At 34.5% G+C, this 21071-nt stretch overlaps 1 protein-coding gene and 1 long non-coding RNA gene across 2 annotated transcripts in view; one reads left to right on the forward strand and one right to left on the reverse strand.

Moving 5' to 3' along the window:
• Positions 1-21071, reverse strand: part of pug (pug C-1-tetrahydrofolate synthase, cytoplasmic) — a 45417-nt gene that overhangs the window by 17220 nt on the left and 7126 nt on the right. Inside the window, exons 5-10 of the mRNA XM_081980751.1 lie at positions 19990-20224; positions 19815-19926; positions 13029-13251; positions 8080-8253; positions 7888-8024; positions 7502-7834 (exon numbers count right to left, since the gene is read on the reverse strand). Of these exons, the coding sequence (XP_081836877.1) occupies positions 7502-7834; positions 7888-8024; positions 8080-8253; positions 13029-13251; positions 19815-19926; positions 19990-20224 (1214 nt within the window). The remainder of the gene's footprint in view (positions 1-7501; positions 7835-7887; positions 8025-8079; positions 8254-13028; positions 13252-19814; positions 19927-19989; positions 20225-21071) is intronic.
• Positions 18242-19230, forward strand: LOC145729830 (uncharacterized). The gene is made up of 3 exons (XR_014178470.1): positions 18242-18359; positions 18430-18970; positions 19041-19230. It is a non-coding gene; the product is annotated as an uncharacterized LOC145729830 (long non-coding RNA).

The raw sequence follows: 21071 nt of genomic DNA on the forward strand, positions 1-21071 counted from the left end.
GTTCTGAGTACGTTTAATGCACTGGAACGTTTACGTGTAGACAGGGTTGGATTTACACGAACTGACTGTGCCACTGCGTCGATGTTTTCTTCCCTCCGTGATGTTCTGGGTCGGCCTGACCGCTATTTATCCAACGTCGAACCAGTCTCCTCGAACTTAACAACCCAGTTCTTTATTGTTTGAACACTTGGAGCGTCATTAAAGTTATGTAAATTGTGATGTTCTCGAAATTTACGACGCGCCATAGTAGCTGAATGTCTCGATAAAACTCGCGCACAGAAAAGACACAGTCCACATCAGTAAAACGCTCGTTTTCGGCTGAATTCCCAGGAACCGTCGGTACTCCCCCCGCACCCTTTGGTTTTTATTCGAAATTTAAATTTTAAAGGACTTATGAGCCGCCCTGTACTTGGGTATCCAGTAAGCATATGAGCAAAAGCATAGTTGAGTTTAAGTTCTAGAATTGAAGCTTTTAAACTGCTTTAGAAGCATACGGAAGATTTTAGACTGTTTCGAAAACTTGCAAGCATATGGAATGTTTTGGAATACTTTAAAGGCATTTGGAAATTCTTAGACGGTTCTAGAATTTTTTGGAAGCTTCTAGATTGTTTTGATATTTTTTGGGAGCTTCTAGACTAGTTGAAGAGCGTTTGGAATCTTTTAGACTGTTCTAATAGCTTTTGGAAGCTTCTAGATGGTTTTGAAAGGCTGCTTTGGAAGCATTTTGGAGTTTCTGTAGTGTTTTAAAATCTTTTTAGACTACTTTAGGAGCATTGGACTGCTTTTAAGGCATTTGAAACCTTGTAGACGGTTCTAGAAACTTTCAAACTGCTCTAAAAGCATACGCAAACTTTTAGACTGTCTTTAAATGTTTCGAGAGTTTCTAGACTGTTCTAAAAGCTTTTTGAATGTTTTCAATTGCTTTAGAAGCATTTTGGAATTTCTGTAGAATTTCGAAATTTTTTAGACTACTTTAGGAGCATTTGAAAGCTTATGGAGGGTTCTAGAAACTTGTGGAAAAATAGTCACGTGACCGTTTGCACCTTAAAAGAAGTCCATGATTTTACAAAATATCACTGACTTGCAGGAGTCCATTTTGGCATTAAAAAAGAGTCACGTGACCTTTAAAAATAAATTTGATGATTGAAAATTGCCATGCGACTTTTTTTACTGTAAAAAGAGTCACGACACCTTTAGGATTCCGTTTTGACGTTAAAATGATTGAAAATCGTCATGTGACCAATTGCACTGTAAAGAGAGTCACGTGACATTATAAATTTTATGTTTAATCTTAAAAGTCACGTGACTTTATACATATCAATCTAAACGTAAAAACTGTCACGTGACGTTAAAAATAACATTTTAATCTTAAAGAGTTGCGTGACTTTAAAGTTTCAGTTTAAACTGAAAAACGGTCACGTGCTTTAAACCTAAATTTAATTATAGCAAATAGTCACGTGACCGTTTGCACCAAGGAGTCACACGATTTTCAAAATATTAGTTCAAACTTAAAAATAAATTTGATTATTGAAAATTGCCATGCGACTAATTTCTCTGTAAAAAGAGTCACGTGATTCATCAAATAATATTTTAACATCTAAAACAGTCACGTGACATTATAAATTCCATTTTTAATCTTAAAAGTCACGTGATTTTAAAAATATCAATCTAAACGTAAAAATTGTCACGTGACGTTAAGAATAACATTTTAATCTTTAAAAGAGTTACGTGACTTTAAAATTTCAGTTTAAACTGAAAAACGGTCACGTGCTTTAAAATTAAATTTAATTATTGAAAACAGTCACGTGACCTTTAGGATTCCGTTTTGACGTTAAAAGTATTAAAAATGGTCACGTGGCCAATTGCGTTGTAAAGCGAGTCACGTGACATTATAAATTCCATTTTTAATTTTAAAAAATCACGAGCCTTTAAACGTATTAATCTAAACGTCAAAACTGTCACGTGACGTTAAGAAATAACATTTTAATCTTAAAAAGAGTTACGTGACTTTAAAATATCAGTTTAAACTGAAAAACGGTCACGTGTTTTAAAATTAAATTTAATTATTGAAAATATAGTCAATTCTATCAAATTATCTACATTTCCAGTCATATTATAAGTTTAAAATGTCAAAACATGAAAAATGCCTTGTTGATCAAGTTTTTATGTCAATTCCCCAGCTTCAACCAAAAAAACTCTCTTTGGTTAAAATATAAAGTCAATTTTCATATCTGACATGTAAATTCTATCAAATTATCTTCTTTTCAAGTCATATTTCAAGTTTCAAATGTCGAAACATTAAAAATGCCTTGTTGATTAAGTTTTCAAGTCAATTCTCTAGCTTCAAACAAGAAAATCTGAAAATTCCCTAATTGGTCAAATTATAAAGTCAATTTTCATATCTGACATGTAAATTCTATCAGATTATCAACTTTTTAAGTCATATTCCAAGTTTCAAAGGTCAAAACATGAAAAATGCCTTCTTGATCAAGTTTTCAAGTCAATTCCCCAGCTTCAAACAAGAAAATCTCAAAATTCCCTAATTGGTCAAATAATAGAGTCAATTTCATATCTGACATGTAAATTCTATCAGATTATCAACTTTTTAAGTCATATTTCAAGTTTAAAATGTCAAAACATGAAAAATGCCTTGTTGATCAAGTTTTCAAGTCAATTCCCCAGCTTCAACCAAAAAAAACTCTCTTTGGTTAAAACATAAAGTCAATTTTCATATCTGACATGTAAATGCTATCAAATTATCTTCTTTTCAAGTTACATTTCAAGTTTTAAATGTCGAAACATTAAAAATGCCTTGTTGATTAAGTTTTCAAGTAAATTCCCCAGCTTCAACCATAAAAAACTCTCTTTGGTTAAAATATACAGTCAATTTTCATATCTGACATGTAAATGCTATCAAATTATCTTCTTTTCAAGTCATATTTCAAGTTTCAAATGTCGAAACATTAAAAATGTCTTGTTGATTAAGTTTTCAAGTCAATTCTCTAGCTTCAAACAAGAAAATCTGAAAATTCCCTAATTGGTCAAATTATAGAGTCAATTTCATATCTGACATGTAAATTCTATCAGATTATCAACTTTTTAAGTCATATTTCAAGTTTCAAAGGTCAAAACATGAAAAATGCCTTGTTGATTAAGTTTTCAAGTCAATTGTCCAGCTTCAACCAAAAAAAAACTCTCTTTGGTTAAAATATAAAGTCAATTTTCATATCTGACATGTAAATGATATCAAATTATCTTCTTTTCAAGTCATATTTCAAGTTTCAAATGTCGAAACATTAAAAATGCCTTGTTGATTAAGTTTTCAAGTCAATTCCCCAGCTTCAACCATAAAAAACTCTCTTTGGTTAAAATATACAGTCAATTTTCATATCTGACATGTAAATGCTATCAAATTATCTTCTTTTCAAGTCATATTTCAAGTTTCAAATGTCGAAACATTAAAAATGCCTTGTTGATTAAGTTTTCAAGTCAATTCTCTAGCTTCAAACAAGAAAATCTGAAAATTCCCTAATTGGTCAAATTATAGAGTCAATTTCATATCTGACATGTAAATTCTATCAGATTATCAACTTTTTAAGTCATATTCCAAGTTTCAAAGGTCAAAACATGAAAAATGCCTTCTTGATCAAGTTTTCAAGTCAATTCCCCAGCTTCAAACAAGAAAATCTCAAAATTCCCTAATTGGTCAAATAATAGAGTCAATTTCATATCTGACATGTAAATTCTATCAGATTATCAACTTTTTAAGTCATATTTCAAGTTTAAAATGTCAAAACATGAAAAATGCCTTGTTGATCAAGTTTTCAAGTCAATTCCCCAGCTTCAACCAAAAAAAACTCTCTTTGGTTAAAACATAAAGTCAATTTTCATATCTGACATGTAAATGCTATCAAATTATCTTCTTTTCAAGTTACATTTCAAGTTTTAAATGTCGAAACATTAAAAATGCCTTGTTGATTAAGTTTTCAAGTAAATTCCCCAGCTTCAACCATAAAAAACTCTCTTTGGTTAAAATATACAGTCAATTTTCATATCTGACATGTAAATGCTATCAAATTATCTTCTTTTCAAGTCATATTTCAAGTTTCAAATGTCGAAACATTAAAAATGCCTTGTTGATTAAGTTTTCAAGTCAATTCTCTAGCTTCAAACAAGAAAATCTGAAAATTCCCTAATTGGTCAAATTATAGAGTCAATTTCATATCTGACATGTAAATTCTATCAGATTATCAACTTTTTAAGTCATATTTCAAGTTTCAAAGGTCAAAACATGAAAAATGCCTTGTTGATTAAGTTTTCAAGTCAATTGTCCAGCTTCAACCAAAAAAAAACTCTCTTTGGTTAAAATATAAAGTCAATTTTCATATCTGACATGTAAATGATATCAAATTATCTTCTTTTCAAGTCATATTTCAAGTTTCAAATGTCGAAACATTAAAAATGCCTTGTTGATTAAGTTTTCAAGTCAATTCCCCAGCTTCAACCATAAAAAACTCTCTTTGGTTAAAATATACAGTCAATTTTCATATCTGACATGTAAATGCTATCAAATTATCTTCTTTTCAAGTCATATTTCAAGTTTCAAATGTCGAAACATTAAAAATGCCTTGTTGATTAAGTTTTCAAGTCAATTCTCTAGCTTCAAACAAGAAAATCTGAAAATTCCCTAATTGGTCAAATTATAGAGTCAATTTCATATCTGACATGTAAATTCTATCAGATTATCAACTTTTTAAGTCATATTTCAAGTTTCAAAGGTCAAAACATGAAAAATGCCTTGTTGATTAAGTTTTCAAGTCAATTGTCCAGCTTCAACCAAAAAAAAACTCTCTTTGGTTAAAATATAAAGTCAATTTTCATATCTGACATGTAAATGATATCAAATTATCTTCTTTTCAAGTCATATTTCAAGTTTCAAATGTCGAAACATTAAAAATGCCTTGTTGATTAAGTTTTCAAGTCAATTCCCCAGCTTCAACCATAAAAAACTCTCTTTGGTTAAAATATACAGTCAATTTTCATATCTGACATGTAAATGCTATCAAATTATCTTCTTTTCAAGTCATATTTCAAGTTTCAAATGTCGAAACATTAAAAATGCCTTGTAACGAAGCGTTTAAATTCGTTACTAAATTCCACTGAACGGGTGAAACTGTGCACCGTGGATTATTGTAAATACGCGTCTGTGTGCGGTTTGACGAAATTGTGGAGGGGGTAAGCCTCGAGCAACGTACCGATCGGAACTGTGGCGCTCCTGTGTTGTGCGGCGGCGGCCCCCACCACCGACGCGTCATTGTAGTGGGGGCCCGGCGATTAGTATAAATGAAGCTCCGTGGCACTAAGCCGGCAGTCTTGCACCGCCTTCGCAAGACTCTCTCTCGCCGATATACCGAACCGAACCGTTTCGTCCGTCCGTAACCGTAAGTACCGTGGCTTGGTGGCGTAGTGTCGCCGGGCTTGCTCGTCATGTAGGCGCATGTCGCATGATGCCCCTTTTCCCTGTGTTCTGGCGTATGATCGGAGCACGTCCTTCACCCTTCTTTACCCCCCTGTTGGCGTAGGGTCGCAGGGATACCTGGTCGTGCAGGCGCATGTCGCACGACGCTCCTTTACCCTGTGTTCTGGCGCATGGTCGAACACATCCGCTCCCCTCCTATTCCCCTGTTGGCGTAGGGTCGCAGGGTTACCTGATCATGTTGGCGTAGTTCGCATGTCATATTTTCCCCCACCGTAACACGTTTTGGCGTATGGTCGAACGTGGTCCTGTCCCGAACCGAGTATGGCGTAGTGTCGTGCAGACGTTCGTCCTGTTCTTTCTTAAGGTAGTTCTCACCAAAGCGAGACGGCCGCCGAACATTGCCGCGTTAGTTTTAGGCACCGTAGGTTAAGCATGCGCTCGCTAGGATAAGACCGGGAGTTTAAGGTTAAGGGGTACTGTTAAGTTTCTTGCACCGTGCGGAGTTGTTAGTTTTATTTTTAGTGTCACCGTATACTTTCCCGAATAAAGAGAGTTGTTTTGTTAACAGTTTGTTTTACTCATCCTTGCGGAGCTCACAAACCCAGTAACTTCGTTCTCCACTGTGTAAAAGCCGCCCGAAGGCAATCGTGTTCCTACTGGCACGTAACGACTCAGTAGGTGGCGCCCGAGTTTAGAGCCGGTAATTAGAAGGATTTTAAAAACGCGTCACAGCCTTGTTGATTAAGTTTTCAAGTCAATTCTCTAGCTTCAAACAAGAAAATCTGAAAATTCCCTAATTGGTCAAATTATAGAGTCAATTTCATATCTGACATGTAAATTCTATCAGATTATCAACTTTTTAAGTCATATTCCAAGTTTCAAAGGTCAAAACATGAAAAATGCCTTCTTGATCAAGTTTTCAAGTCAATTGTCAGCTTCAACCAAAAAAAAGCTCTCTTTGGTTAAAATATAAAGTCAATTTTCATATCTGACATGTAATTGCTATCAAATTATCTTCTTTTCAAGTTATATTTCAAGTTTCAAATGTCGAAACATTAAAAATGCCTTATTGATTAAGTTTTCAAGTCAATTCTCTAGCTTCAAACAAGAAAATCTGAAAATTCCCTAATTGGTCAAATAATAGAGTCAATTTCATATCTGACATGTAAATTCTATCAGATTATCAACTTTTTAAGTCATATTTCAAGTTTCAAAGGTCAAAACATGAAAAATGCCTTGTTGATCAAGTTTTCAAGTCAATTGTCCAGCTTCAACCAAAAAAAAACTCTCTTTGGTTAAAATATAAAGTCAATTTTCATATCTGACATGTAAATTCTATCAGATTATCAACTTTTTAAGTCATATTCCAAGTTTCAAAGGTCAAAACATGAAAAATGCCTTCTTGATCAAGTTTTCAAGTCAATTCCCCAGCTTCAAACAAGAAAATCTCAAAATTCCCTAATTGGTCAAATAATAGAGTCAATTTCATATCTGACATGTAAATTCTATCAGATTATCAACTTTTTAAGTCATATTTCAAGTTTAAAATGTCAAAACATGAAAAATGCCTTGTTGGTCAAGTTTTCAAGTCAATTCCCCAGCTTCAACCAAAAAAAACTCTCTTTGGTTAAAACATAAAGTCAATTTTCATATCTGACATGTAATTGCTATCAAATTATCTTCTTTTCAAGTTATATTTCAAGTTTCAAATGTCGAAACATTAAAAATGCCTTATTGATTAAGTTTTCAAGTCAATTCTCTAGCTTCAAACAAGAAAATCTGAAAATTCCCTAATTGGTCAAATTATAGAGTCAATTTTCATATCTGACATGTAAATTCTATCAAATTATCGTCTTTTCAAGCCATCTTGTAAGTTTCAAATGTCAAATCACTATGACATTCTTTAAATCTATAATCTAATCTAATAGATCTGACAAAAATTCGGGAAACGATAAAAATATCCAGACTCTTAAACTTACACAGGAAACCAGCCAATTCAAAACCAAAATATCAATTTCATACCTCTTTGCCAAATAACTTGATCAGGATCAATATCCAATCTGGCAAATATCCTTTGTTCCTCTTCAGTCAAACTCTCCGGGTCTGTTTTGTTTATTCCCAAACGCTGCAGTCGCCTCAACTGTATTTTAGAAAATGTTCTTTGGCCCTTTATTTTTGGTACTAAACGGTTGTATAACGCCTGATCGGACTGCGTGGCCTCGTGGAATATTCTGGCGTCCAACTGCGCAGCCAACAAGTTATTAGCTGCTGTGATTGCGTGAATGTCACCAGTTAAATGAAGGTTCATGTCTTCCATCGGGATTACTTGGGAATAGCCACCGCCTGCGGCACCTCCTACACAATAAAATTTAAAATTTTGTTGACAAAATAATAATTTCAAAACTAACCTTTAATACCGAAAGTAGGTCCTTGGGATGGCTGTCTCATAGTAGCAAAAACGTTTTTTCTTAGTTTAGCAGAAAGCGCCTGCACCAAACCAATCATTGTGGTACTTTTACCCTCACCAAATGGTGTTGGGGTAATTCTGCAATTTTGTTTTGGCTGATCAATAATTCAATATGGGGAAAATACAAGCTTACGCAGTGACCACTACATATTTTCCATTGGGACTATTTTTTAGCCTGTCCAAAACGCTCAATGATATTTTTGCTTTCTTGTTGCCATACTGAGACACTTCGTCTGGTAATAAACCGACTTCTTCGGCTAAAATCGTAATGTCCTTCGGAACTTGGGCTCTGGCGATTTCAATGTCACTACAATGATATGTTTTTTAATAACGTATCAATATTTCTACTGGAAATAAATCAAAAACCACTAAGAACATTAAAATGGAAGGAATTAATTATTGATAATGGTTGAATTAACTGCTGTTTTAGTAAGTCTCAAGGTTTTTCTATTATCGAAACAGTCCAGTTCTGTAAAAACTGCAAAGTGAGTTCTCTCAGATGTGTTTCTCTATTCTCTCTCTTTTGCCCTAAAGAATCTCAGAAAAGAGATATTTCCAAGAGAAGATTTATGGCCATATACACCAAATTGTTTCCAAAGCAATAAAGGGACTGACTGACCAACATATTCGTGAATAAGGTGGTTGGGGTTCCGGTTATTTGACAACTTCAGCGAAACATCAAAAGAGGAAAAGAATAGAGAATTTCACTTTCTATCAGGACATTTTGTCTTAAATGATAAAGATTTGTCTTAATTGTTTTCCTTTGACAGAATTCAGCTAAACTCTTGAAGAAAAAGTTGTAGCAAATTTGATTCTCCACCACAACCCAAGAGGGACGTTTTGCTCTAAAAGGCTTCAGAAGGATGATATTTGCAAAAAAAAGTTTAATGGGGAGAAAATGCGTGATTGTCTTCTTAAGTAAGTTCTTGTAACTCGGTAATCTGGCAAAAATCATGAAAATATTAAGAGACAAAAGTTGTAAGAAATTTAATTTCTAACCGACTCACTCAAATAGTATTTTTCCCTAAATGGGCTCAGAAAGGAGTTATTTACCAAAAACTGAGACACAACTTGTCAGTGCCTGAAAAGCACTAATTTCAACGTTCTGTAATTGTTTTCCTTTGACAGAATTCAGCAAAACTTTAAAAGAAAAAGATGTAGCAAATTTGATTTTCCAACAAAACCCAAGAAGGACATTTTGCTCTAAAAGGCCTCAGAAGGAAGATATTTGCAAAAGAAAGTTTAGTGGGGACAAAATGCGTGACTGTCTTCTTAAGTAACTTCTAAGTTCTCGTTACTCAGTAATCCGGCAAAAATCATGAAAATATTAAGAGACAAATGTTGTAGGAAATTTAATTTCTAACCGAACCACTTAAATAGTATTTTTCCCTAAATGGGCTCAGAAAGGAGTTATTTACCAAAAACTGAGACACAACTTGTCAGTGCCTGAAAAGCACTAATTTCAACGTTCTGTAATTGTTTTCCTTTGACAGAATTCAGCAAAACTTTAAAAGAAAAAGATGTAGCAAATTTGATTCTCCAACAAAACCCAAGAAGGACATTTTGCTCTAAAAGGCCTCAGAAGGAAGATATTTGCAAAAGAAAGTTTAGTGGGGACAAAATGCGTACCTGTCTTCTTAAGTAACTTCTAAGTTCTCGTTACTCAGTAATCCGGCAAAAATCATGAAAATATTAAGAGACAAATGTTGTAGGGAATTGAATTTCTAACCGAATCACTCGAATAGTATTTTTTCCTAAATGGGCTCAGAAAGGAGTTATTTACCAAAAACTGAGACACAACTTGTCAGTGCCTGAAAAGCACTAATTTCAACGTTCTGTAATTGTTTTCCTTTGACAGAATTCAGCAAAACTTTAAAAGAAAAAGATGTAGCAAATTTGATTCTCCAACAAAACCCAAGAAGGACATTTTGCTCTAAAAGGCTTCAGAAGGAAGATATTTGCAAAAGAAAGTTTAGTGGGGACAAAATGCGTGACTGTCTTCTTAAGTAACTTCTAAGTTCTCGTAACTCGGTAATCTGGCAAAAATCATGAAAATATTAAGAGACAAATGTTGTAGGAAATTTAATTTCTAACCGAACCACTTAAATAGTATTTTTCCCTAAATGGGCTCAGAAAGGAGTTATTTACCAAAAACTGAGACACAACTTGTCAGTGCCTGAAAAGCACTAATTTCAACGTTCTGTAATTGTTTTCCTTTGACAGAATTCAGCAAAACTTTAAAAGAAAAAGATGTAGCAAATTTGATTCTCCAACAAAACCCAAGAAGGACATTTTGCTCTAAAAGGCTTCAGAAGGAAGATATTTGCAAAAGAAAGTTTAGTGGGGACAAAATGCGTGACTGTCTTCTTAAGTAACTTCTAAGTTCTCGTTACTCAGTAATCCGGCAAAAATCATGAAAATATTAAGAGACAAATGTTGTAGGAAATTTAATTTCTAACCGAACCACTTAAATAGTATTTTTCCCTAAATGGGCTCAGAAAGGAGTTATTTACCAAAAACTGAGACACAACTTGTCAGTGCCTGAAAAGCACTAATTTCAACGTTCTGTAATTGTTTGCCTTTGACAGAATTCAGCAAAACTTTAAAAGAAAAAGATGTAGCAAATTTGATTCTCCAACAAAACCCAAGAAGGACATTTTGCTCTAAAAGGCTTCAGAAGGAAGATATTTGCAAAAGAAAGTTTAGTGGGGACAAAATGCGTGACTGTCTTCTTAAGTAACTTCTAAGTTCTCGTTACTCAGTAATCCGGCAAAAATCATGAAAATATTAAGAGACAAATGTTGTAGGGATTTTAATTTCTAACCGAATCACTCAAATAGTATTTTTCCTTAAATGGGCTCAGAAAGGAGTTATTTACCAAAAACTGAGACACAACTTGTCAGTGCCTGAAAAGCACTAATTTCAACGTTCTGTAATTGTTTTCCTTTGACAGAATTCAGCAAAACTTTAAAAGAAAAAGATGTAGCAAATTTGATTCTCCACCAAAACCCAAGAAGGACGTTTTGCTCTAAAAGGCTTCAGAAGGAAGATATTTGCAAAAGAAAGTTTAGTGGGGACAAAATGCGTGACTGTCTTCTTAAGTAAGTTCTTGTAACTCGGTAATCTGGCAAAAATCATGAAAATATTAAGAGACAAATGTTGTAAGAAATTTAATTTCTAACCGAATCACTCAAATAGTATTTTTCCTTAAATGGGCTCAGAAAGGAGTTATTTACCAAAAACTGAGACACACCTTATTGTCAGTGCCTGAAAAGCAATAATTTTAAAGTTCTGTAATTTTTTTCCTTTGACAAAATTCAGCAAAACTTTAAAAGAAAAAGATGTAGCAAATTTGATTCTCCACCAAAACCCAAGAGGGACGTTTTGCTCTAAAAGGCCTCAGAAGGATGATATTTTTAAAAGAAAGTTTAGTGGGGACAAAATGCGTGACTGTCTTCTTAAGTAATTTCTAAGTTCTCGTAACTCGGTAATCTGGCAAAAATCATGAAAATATTAAGAGACAAATGTTGTAGGGATTTTAATTTCTAACCGAATCACTCAAATAGTATTTTTCCCTAAATGGGCTCAGAAAGGAGTTATTTACCAAAAACTGAGACACAACTTGTCAGTGCCTGAAAAGCACTAATTTCAACGTTCTGTAATTGTTTTCCTTTGACAGAATTCAGCAAAACTTTAAAAGAAAAAGATGTAGCAAATTAGATTCTCCATGAAAACCTAAAAGGGACGTTTTGCTCTAAAAGGCCTCAGAAGCAAGATATTTTCAAAAAGTTTAGTGGGGAGAAAATGCGTGACTGCCTTCTTAAGTAAGTTCTCGTAACTCGTTAATCTGGCGAAAATCATGAAAATATTAAGAGACAAATGTTGTAGGGAATTTAATTTCTAACCGAACCACTGTAATAGTATTTTTTCCTGAATGGGCTCAGAAAGGAGTTATTTACCAAAAACTGAGACACAACTTGTCAGTGTCTGAAAAACAATAATTTCAAAGTTCTGTAATTTTTTTCCTTGACAGAATTCAGCAAAACTAAAACAGAAAGATGTAGCAAATTTGATTCTCCACCATAACTCAAAAGGGACATTTTGCTCTAAAGGGCATCAGGAGGGAGATATTTGCAAAATGTTTTTTTTTTAATTTTTACTCTTGGTAACCAAATGGGGCCATTACCTTGATTTCTGTATTATTGGAGTTTGTGGATATTTTCTTGTTTGACTGAAAAAACTGAAAAATTTGGCAACATTACACTATGTTCTTCTCAATTTAGCTTTGGCACCCAAAACCTTTGAACTGGAATGATTAATAAATTTGAGCTACATTCAGTGTTTCATAAATTCTTTCTATTAAAAAAGTAACATTTTGGCAACATTGCATTATGAGCGACTTCTCGAAATGACTTTCCAAGTTTGATCCCTTCGATTTTTGACGCACTTTGCTTTAAATAACTTGATTACTTGACAACTTACGTCAAAATTGCACAGAAGACAAAAGATAGTCAAGACAACTATGAGATCGTAACTTGTACCGTTTGGCCGCCAGAGGGCGTCAAAGTTCAACATATTTTTTGACAGTTAGTGGCTGATACTTGGAGAAAAGTAAGTATAACAATTTTATGACACAAAAGGATAAAGTGGTGAACTTGGCAAATTCAAACCTAGTAAAACAGTACCAGAAACTGAAAAATAGGAAAAATTGGTGTTGGAACTTCAAGAAAGACACAAACTCAGGCCAAAAAATGGCATTTTTAGTAGCGTTTCTCTTACTTTCTACAAAAAATTTCTTTTTCCATTATAAAGGTTTTCAAAACCGATCGATAGAAATATAAAATATATGAAAAATCTGTTGCATAGTTTGAAAATCTAAAGTTATCTTGTGGTGATTGGTTAATCACAAAAAAAAACTAAACGTCACAAAAACAAAACGTAAATAATTTCAGGTCACAAAGTTCAAGTCTGATTATACTGTTTGGGTGAAAAAACATTATTTCAAAAGTTATCGCGCATTATACTCAAGTGAATAATGGCACTGATGACGCTAAAATTATTATTATTATTAACTATGTTTACCTTGGAACTGGAGTTTTCAGCTTCAAAGGCAGATTCTTCAAGTTCCAAGCTGTTTTCACGCTAGCTAGTGCCTTTTCAGCGCTGGACACGGTGTTTTTAATTAACATTGCCACTGTCATTGGTCCCACGCCACCTGGCACCGGAGTTATATGAGAAGCTACCTCTTTTACTTCTTCGTAAGCCACATCTCCAACCAGTTTTTGGCCGGATTGCTTACTTTCGTCTGGAAAAGAAAAATGGTTAGAGCCGGTATTTTCATTTTTTTAGAAATGTACGTTTGATGCAACAAAATTTCTAATAAGTTAAAGTTGTGGTTTGAAATTTGAGCACCCTGTAACTCGGTTATTTTTGGGAGTTCAGTGAAGTTAAACCTCTCAAATTAACTGTCGTGAACTCCTTTTTCCAGCGGTGTTGAGCAAAAAATTCTACCTTTAAAATTGCATACAAGGTGACCAAGAACAGTCAATCACCTTACTTTTCATTCACACCCTGTATACTGGAAGCAAAAACAGTCCTGAAACCTTACAATTTTGGATTAAGGAGTTGATTAGGACCATTTTTGCTCTCTTTCAAATTTTTCGTAACTTTCACCGTTTCTGAGTTATTTAGCAAAAACTGGTTTGATGCAACAAATTTTCTTGAAATTGTGGTTTGAAATTTGAGCACCCTGTAACTCGGTTATTTTTGGGAGTTCAGTGAGATTGAACCACTCAAATTAACCGTCGTGAGCTCCTTTTTCCAGTGGTGTACAGCAAAAAAGTCTATCTGCAAAACTGCATACAGGGTGACCAAAAACAGTCAATCACACCCTGTATACTGGAAGCAAAAACAGTCCTGCAAATGTACGGTCTTGGGTAAAGGAGTTGATTAGGAACATTTTTGGTCACTTGCAAATTGTTCGTAACTTTCACCGTTTTTGTTTTATTTAGCAAAACCTGGCTTGATGTGACAAATATAAATCAGTTGAAATTGTCTGAAATTTGAACACGGTTAAAAGACATTCAGGGACAAAATCGCATGTAAAACCCAGTTGAAGTAAGAAATTGACCTTTTTAAGCACATTTTTGGAATCCTCATTAAATTTCCTATTTAATAATCTCAGAAAACACTACAAAATTTGTTCACTACAAAAAGTTTCAAATTTAACTCTTATTTTTTTTTTAAACCCTGTATAAGTTCATTCCTATTGCGATTAACACGAGGAAACACGACACTTTAAGCTTTTCACAGTCGCTGAAATCACAAAAATTGAGCGAATAAATAATTTTCAAAAAAAGTCGAATATCTCGGAAACGGTTAGAGTTATGAAAATTTTGTAAGATACCAAAAATGTTCACAATGACTTTCTGCACGCGGTAGACCAGAAAACGAGAGGGAGAAATTAAAGAAACTGTCTAAATTTTGTAGTCAACAGGCCCAACTATAATACTTCAGACTACCACATAAATAATACTTTGTTAGGTTTTACGGTCTTTCGCACATAGCAAATTTTCAATTTTTGGTCGCTTTTTTGTTCGAAAACGGCTGTCGCTTGATATATCCTTCATATAACAAAGGTAATCTATATGAACCCAAATTTGCATATTCAAGGAAACCGTTCACTTGATGGGCAAACCGTCATTATCCTGCATTTTGCGACCACAACAATCCACTACGATACAGAAGAAAAGCTTTGTCGCAATTAGCAAATGAACGGCTGTCTAACCTATTTTTGTTCTACATGCCCTTCTAAACAGCTGACCATGAGAGTTTCTTCAACAAGAAAATATCCAGTAAAGGAAAATGTAATGGTCCTTGCAGAATATTGCTTAAAACTAATATAAGAGAAGTTCATATTATGCTCGTATGTTAAGTGAAAAACTAACTGTAACTGACCTAACAGGCATAATCGAACATTACAATGCAAAAAGTGTGCAAAATGGTATTTAGGAATATTTAGAGCATCATCTTAACTGATTGAAAACCCTGGACATCCTGTATTTACATATTGTATTAAAAATAAAACATCAAAATATCGTTTCATTCTACAAATAATAACAATAAACCGTATGCAAGGTAACAAAATCAATTAACAAATCCATTTACCTTGTTTATCTCCCATAATTGTAGAAAAACTGGTTCCGCAACACAGCTCAACTAATAAATAACTAAAATACGGTTGGATTTGCGGTTCGGTTTTATTATAAACGTTTTTTTTTCTTCGGGACAAGTCGCATTAAATATCCGAGATATCGGTGTGTGAACGGTCAAGTTTGTTATCAACTTACTGTTTTGACCTCAAGTAGAATCACAACATATTAAAGAACAATAATTGATGATTTTATATCACATGATTTACGACAATTGTTGCAACGCGATGCAATTTTTTCAAACAATAAACCGTTTGCTTCTTAGTTTTCAATGCATTTTAGAACATTAGTTTGGCAGGTTACTGACTTTTCTTCTATAATAATTATAACAGCACGCGGAAAAGAAATCATTTTTGAACGTTTTCGCAAAAAAGACCCAATGTACGTTTTACGTTATTGACAGTTGTCACGTGATTTCAGAAGACTATGAAGTCTCTTTTTCTTTCGGTGCCGTGCCTGTCTTCAAGCGTGGGCTATCTCCATGACAATTTGGTAGAATTCTAGGTCTCTATCTGTTGCTACTCAGAATAGTTGTTCTACTCCCAGTCCGGTCCAGTTTCTAATATTTCGCAGCCACGATAGCTTTTTGCGAGCTATCCATCTTCTGCCTTCAACCTTTCCCTGAATAATCAGACCTCGCATTGTATGCCCGAAATAACTGACCTTTCTTGCTTTTACGAGTTCTGGATTCTTATTCAGCTGTCCGAGTACTTCTTCATTACTGGTATGTGCAGTCCACGGGATCTTGAGGATTCTTCGATAGCACCACATTTAAGCGTCCATGTCTTACATCCGTACAAAGAAATGCTCCATACGTAACAGCGGAGTGTTCTTAACCGCGTCTGAACTGTGAGGTTTCTATTAGTGAGAGTTGGTTTCCATTTGCTGAATGCCCTACGTGCCATTTCAATCCTCGCTCTTACTTCTTCGTCGCACATTATGTCATTGTTCAGCCAGCTACCCAGATATGTGAACCAGTTCAATATTGTGTCCGTTGATTGTAATCGGAATTGGTTCTATGTTTATTCTGCCCACAGTCATCCATTTCGTTTTCTTGATGTTTATATTAATACCCCATCTTCGACCAGCCTCGTTCACTCTATCCAGCAGCATTTGCAAGTCTTCCATGTTTTCTGCAACGATGGCAGTATCATCTGCGTACCTTACGTTGTTTACAATTTCGCCACTCCCTCTGTCCTGCCATACAAAGCCTCGTGAAATATGTTCTCTGAATAAAGGTTGAACAACAGGGGTGATAAAACACATCCCTCTCTTACGCCGCTTTTTATTGGTATTTCATCTGTAACGCTGTCATCTAGCCTGACATCTAGCCTGACCTTCTGCTGTTTGACTATGATATAGGTTTATCAAAAGACGCATATCATGATAGTGTACGTTATATGATTTCAAACATTGGAAAAGTTTTGTGTGTTTGACTCGATCAAACTCACAACTCTTTTGTAATACTGTCCTCATGCAGAAAAGGGCTTCACGTGTGCCCAGTCCGCTACGAAATCCAAATTGTTCTTGGCCAATATTGTGTTCACATATTTGGCATAAATTCTGTTGAGGAGTATCTTTAAGAGTGTTTTTAAAGTGGGATTCATTAGGCTAATTAATCGGAAGTCATTGCACTTGTTAGCTTTGTTGTTTTTGGGTAAGGCGATGAAGATCGATTTCTGCCAGTCGCTGGGAAGTTTCCCAGTTTGATAACCCCGGTTGAAGAATGCCGTCAGAACATTCTTCAACCGGGTCTATCAAACTGGGAAACTATGAAGTGACAATTGTCAAAATAACTGTTAAATCTCAGAAAATCGTCTTGTTTCGAAAAATGTGTTAAAATGTAATTCCTGCAAATTCTAGTAAAATTTTGACAATTCTGACAATAGTGACAGGCATCACGTGGTTTTAGAGAATAATTTGGAGTAAAAAAACGACTGTTTCAAGTGCATTTTTAGAATCCTTACTAAATTTCCTATTCAATAAACTGAAAAAGTATATAAAAAGTTTCACAACCAACATAATGGCAATAACGTAATTAAAAACGGTACATTATATACAAAAAAAAACAGGAGAACGGTAGAAGAACTACAAAAACGGTAGACCTGGCAACATTGAGTCTACGAAAAATTATTCCCCCTTACTACTGGCATAGACTAAATGATAAGTACAACCAACCAGCGCAATGTAATTAAAGTGGCACCCAAAAATGAAGCCGTTTACGTCGCTTTCTTTTGCTATCCCATCTGCGTAAGAAAGCTTGATTTTTTTCAAATAAATTTGAGTTAAATTACTCGTATTTTTTGAAAACTAAACAAGATAAGAATTTCTGGTTTGAGGTAGCGATAATAAAAATTCTTTTTTAACGTCAAAACAGAATCCTGAAGGTCACGTGACCGTTTTTTAGTTTTAAACTGATACCCTAAATCATGTACATTTTAAATGTCACATGACAGTTTTAAATGTCATTTAAAGGATCACGTAATCGTTTTTCAGTTTAAACTGTTACTTTTAGAGGCACGTGACCCTCTTTACAGTGCAAATAGCCACGTGACAATTTTCAATTATTTTAACGTCAAAACGATATCCTAAAGGTCACATGACTGTTTTAGATGTCAAAGTATTATTTGAAAAGTCACCTGACTTCTTATAATGTGCAAATGGTCACGTGACTCTCTTTTGATGTCAAACCGAAATCCTGAAGGTCACATGACTGTAAATAGCGAAATATTATTTAAAGAGTCACGTGACCGTTTTTCAGTTTGAACTGAGATTTTTTTTAATTACGTGACTCCTTTTAATGTGCAAATGGTCACGTGACGATTTTCAATACTCACATTTAATTTTTTTTTAGTCCACGTGACTCTTTTTTAACTTCAAAACGGATCCTAAAGGTCACGTGACTCTTTTAAGATTAAAAATGGAATTTATAATGTCACATGACAGTTTTAAATGCCAAAATGTCATTTGAAGGATCACGTAATCGTTTTTCAGTTTAAACTGATATTTTTAGAGGCACGTGACCCTCTTTACAGTGCAAATGGCCACGTGACAATTTTCAATTATTTTAACGTCGAAAACGAAATCCTAAAGGTCACGTGACTGTTTTAGATGTCAAAGTATTATTTGAAAAGTCACCTGACTTCTTATAATGTGCAAATGGTCACGTGACGATTTTCAAAAATTAAATATATTTTTGAAGGTCACGTGACTCTTTTTACAGTTCATAAGGTCGCATAACGGTTTTCAATAATCAAACATTTTTTTAAAAGTCACGTGACTCTCTTTTGATGTCAAACTGAAATCCTGAAGGTCACGTGACTGTAAATAGCGAAATATTATTTAAAGGGTCACGTGACCGTTTTTCAGTTTGAACTGAGATTTTTTTTAATTACGTGACTCCTTTTATTGGGCAAATGGTCACGTGACGATTTTCAATACTCACATTTAATTTTTTTTTTTTAGTCCACGTGACTCTTTTTTAACTTCAAAACGGATCCTAAAGGTCACGTGACTCTTTTAAGATTAAAAATGGAATTTATAATGTCACATGACAGTTTTAAATGTCAAAATGTCATTTGAAGGATCACATAATCGTTTTTCAGATTAAACTGTTACTTTTAGAGGCACGTGACCCTCTTTACAGTGCAAATGGCCACGTGACAATTTTCAATTATTTTAACGTCGAAAACGAAATCCTAAAGGTCACGTGACTGTTTTAGATTTCAAAGTATTATTTGAAGAGTCACCTGACTCCTTATAATGTGCAAATGGTCACGTGACGATTTTCAAAAATTAAATATATTTTTGAAGGTCACGTGACTATTTTTACAGTTCATAAGGTCGCATAACGGTTTTCAATAATCAAACATTTTTTTAAAAGTCACGTGACTCTCTTTTGATGTCAAACTGAAATCCTGAAGGTCACGTGACTGTAAATAGCGAAATATTATTTAAAGGGTCACGTGACCGTTTTTCAGTTTGAACTGAGATTTTTTTTAATTACGTGACTCCTTTTAATGGGCAAATGGTCACGTGACGATTTTCAATACTCACATTTAATTTTTTTTTTTTTAGTCCACGTGACTCTTTTAACTTCAAAACGGATCCTAAAGGTCACGTGACTCTTATTTAATGCCAAAACGGAACCCTGAATATCACGTGACTGTAAATGATAAAATAATATTTGACGGGTCACGTGACTATTTTCAGTAATTAATCTTTATTTTTAATAATTCAAGTTTATAAAAAATATCAAAAAAGTGTAATAAGGAGGGTTATAGCGAATTAAATTATTTACAAGATTGTATCAGGGCACTTTTGCCCTAAAAGGTCATTTGAGGGACAGATATTCCTCCAAAACTGTTTTAAAAAACGAAACGAGTGCATAACTTCGTTATTTGAAAAATATATCAATAAAGTGTAATAAGAAGAGTTGTAGCGAATTAAATTCTCTACTTTCTATTAAATAAAAAATTTATAATAAAATTTAATTCATCCACCCTTATTTTGGTAAAAGTAAGTTAAATAAACAATCTGACATTTCATACCTAAATCGTACCAGAACCTTCAAATGGGTAATTAACTGCATAAATTTCAGTTATTAAAACACTCGTGGAGCACCACAATACTTATCAAAAAAGCAGAGAAATCTTACCTGGAATAGTGTTTATTCCACAGTCGATAACGACAGCACCCGGTTTAACCCAGTCCCTTTTCACAAATTGCGGTTTTCCAATCGCCACCACCAAGATATCTGCTTGCTGACACTGAAAGAGTACAAAACCGTTTTCCAAAAATTGATAATCCACTACTTTCACAAAAAATAATACTTTTTGCTTCAAATTCTTTGACTTTGAGTGACATACAGTCACTGTTGCGTGATGCCATTTCAACAATTCTGCCACAGGTGTACCAACAATTTTGCTCCTGCCCAGTACTACCACATCTGCTCCTTCTATTGGTATTCCGGACTTTTTGATCAGTTCCAGTACACCAACTGGAGTACACGGTAGGAAGCCTTTTAAGTCGCCTATTGCTAATCTGCCTTCGTTTATTGTGTGCAACCTTTGACAAAAGTAGATATTAATGATTTATTGTGGTATTGGTTTTCAATAGTTTTCAATATATCGCATTGCTAATATAGTGCCAGACTGTCATGAAATTGAGTTTTAACTAAAAAACTGAGGTTATGTTTTGTCTTAATTACCGGATGACAATAAAAAAAATGACAAACAAATTGTCACGAATGTGACATGAAGGTCTATTAAGTTTGAAAGTGCTTGATATTTTTATTCGATTTTTCGTTAAAAATACTACATATAAGTTATGTTTTAATTTTATACAGTACTTTTAAGCTACTATATTAAGATGTCAAACCAGAGAGAAAAAATGTTGGCGTTACATGAGTTAGAAAAGCGTCCGATCGATATTGCGCGAACGCTCGGCATCGACAAATCTAACGTCCGACGAACCAATAAGCGGTTGGAAGAGTTCGGCCATACTGGTCGCCGTCCAGGAAGTGGCAGAAAGCGCACCGTTAGAACCGATAAGAACCGAGAACGAGTCAGGCGAAATCCGAGGGTCTCAATGCGAAAAATCGATCGTGAGACTGGTATTAATCGGGAATCAATCCGCCAAATAGCCAAAAAGGATCTACATCTCAAGCCTTACAAGCACCAAAAAGGTCAGCTCCTCACCGATGATAACAAGGGCATACGGCTTGAAAGATGCAAACGACTCCTTCAGTGGGACAAAATCCTCTTGAGAGATGAGAAGCTGTTCACCGTTGAACAAGACCACAATCACCAGAAGGATAAGAGCTGGTGTGTGGAGGCCCCGGGCACTTCGGCCATCGCCAAAATCGCGTGGCTGTTATGGTTTGGGCCAGAATTTGCGCCAGCGGCAAGACCCC

Source organism: Ips typographus, linkage group LG5 (assembly GCF_016097725.1).
Source record: "Ips typographus isolate SLU linkage group LG5, UJ_Ityp_2.0, whole genome shotgun sequence".
NCBI classification, from domain to species: Eukaryota; Metazoa; Arthropoda; class Insecta; order Coleoptera; family Curculionidae; genus Ips; species Ips typographus.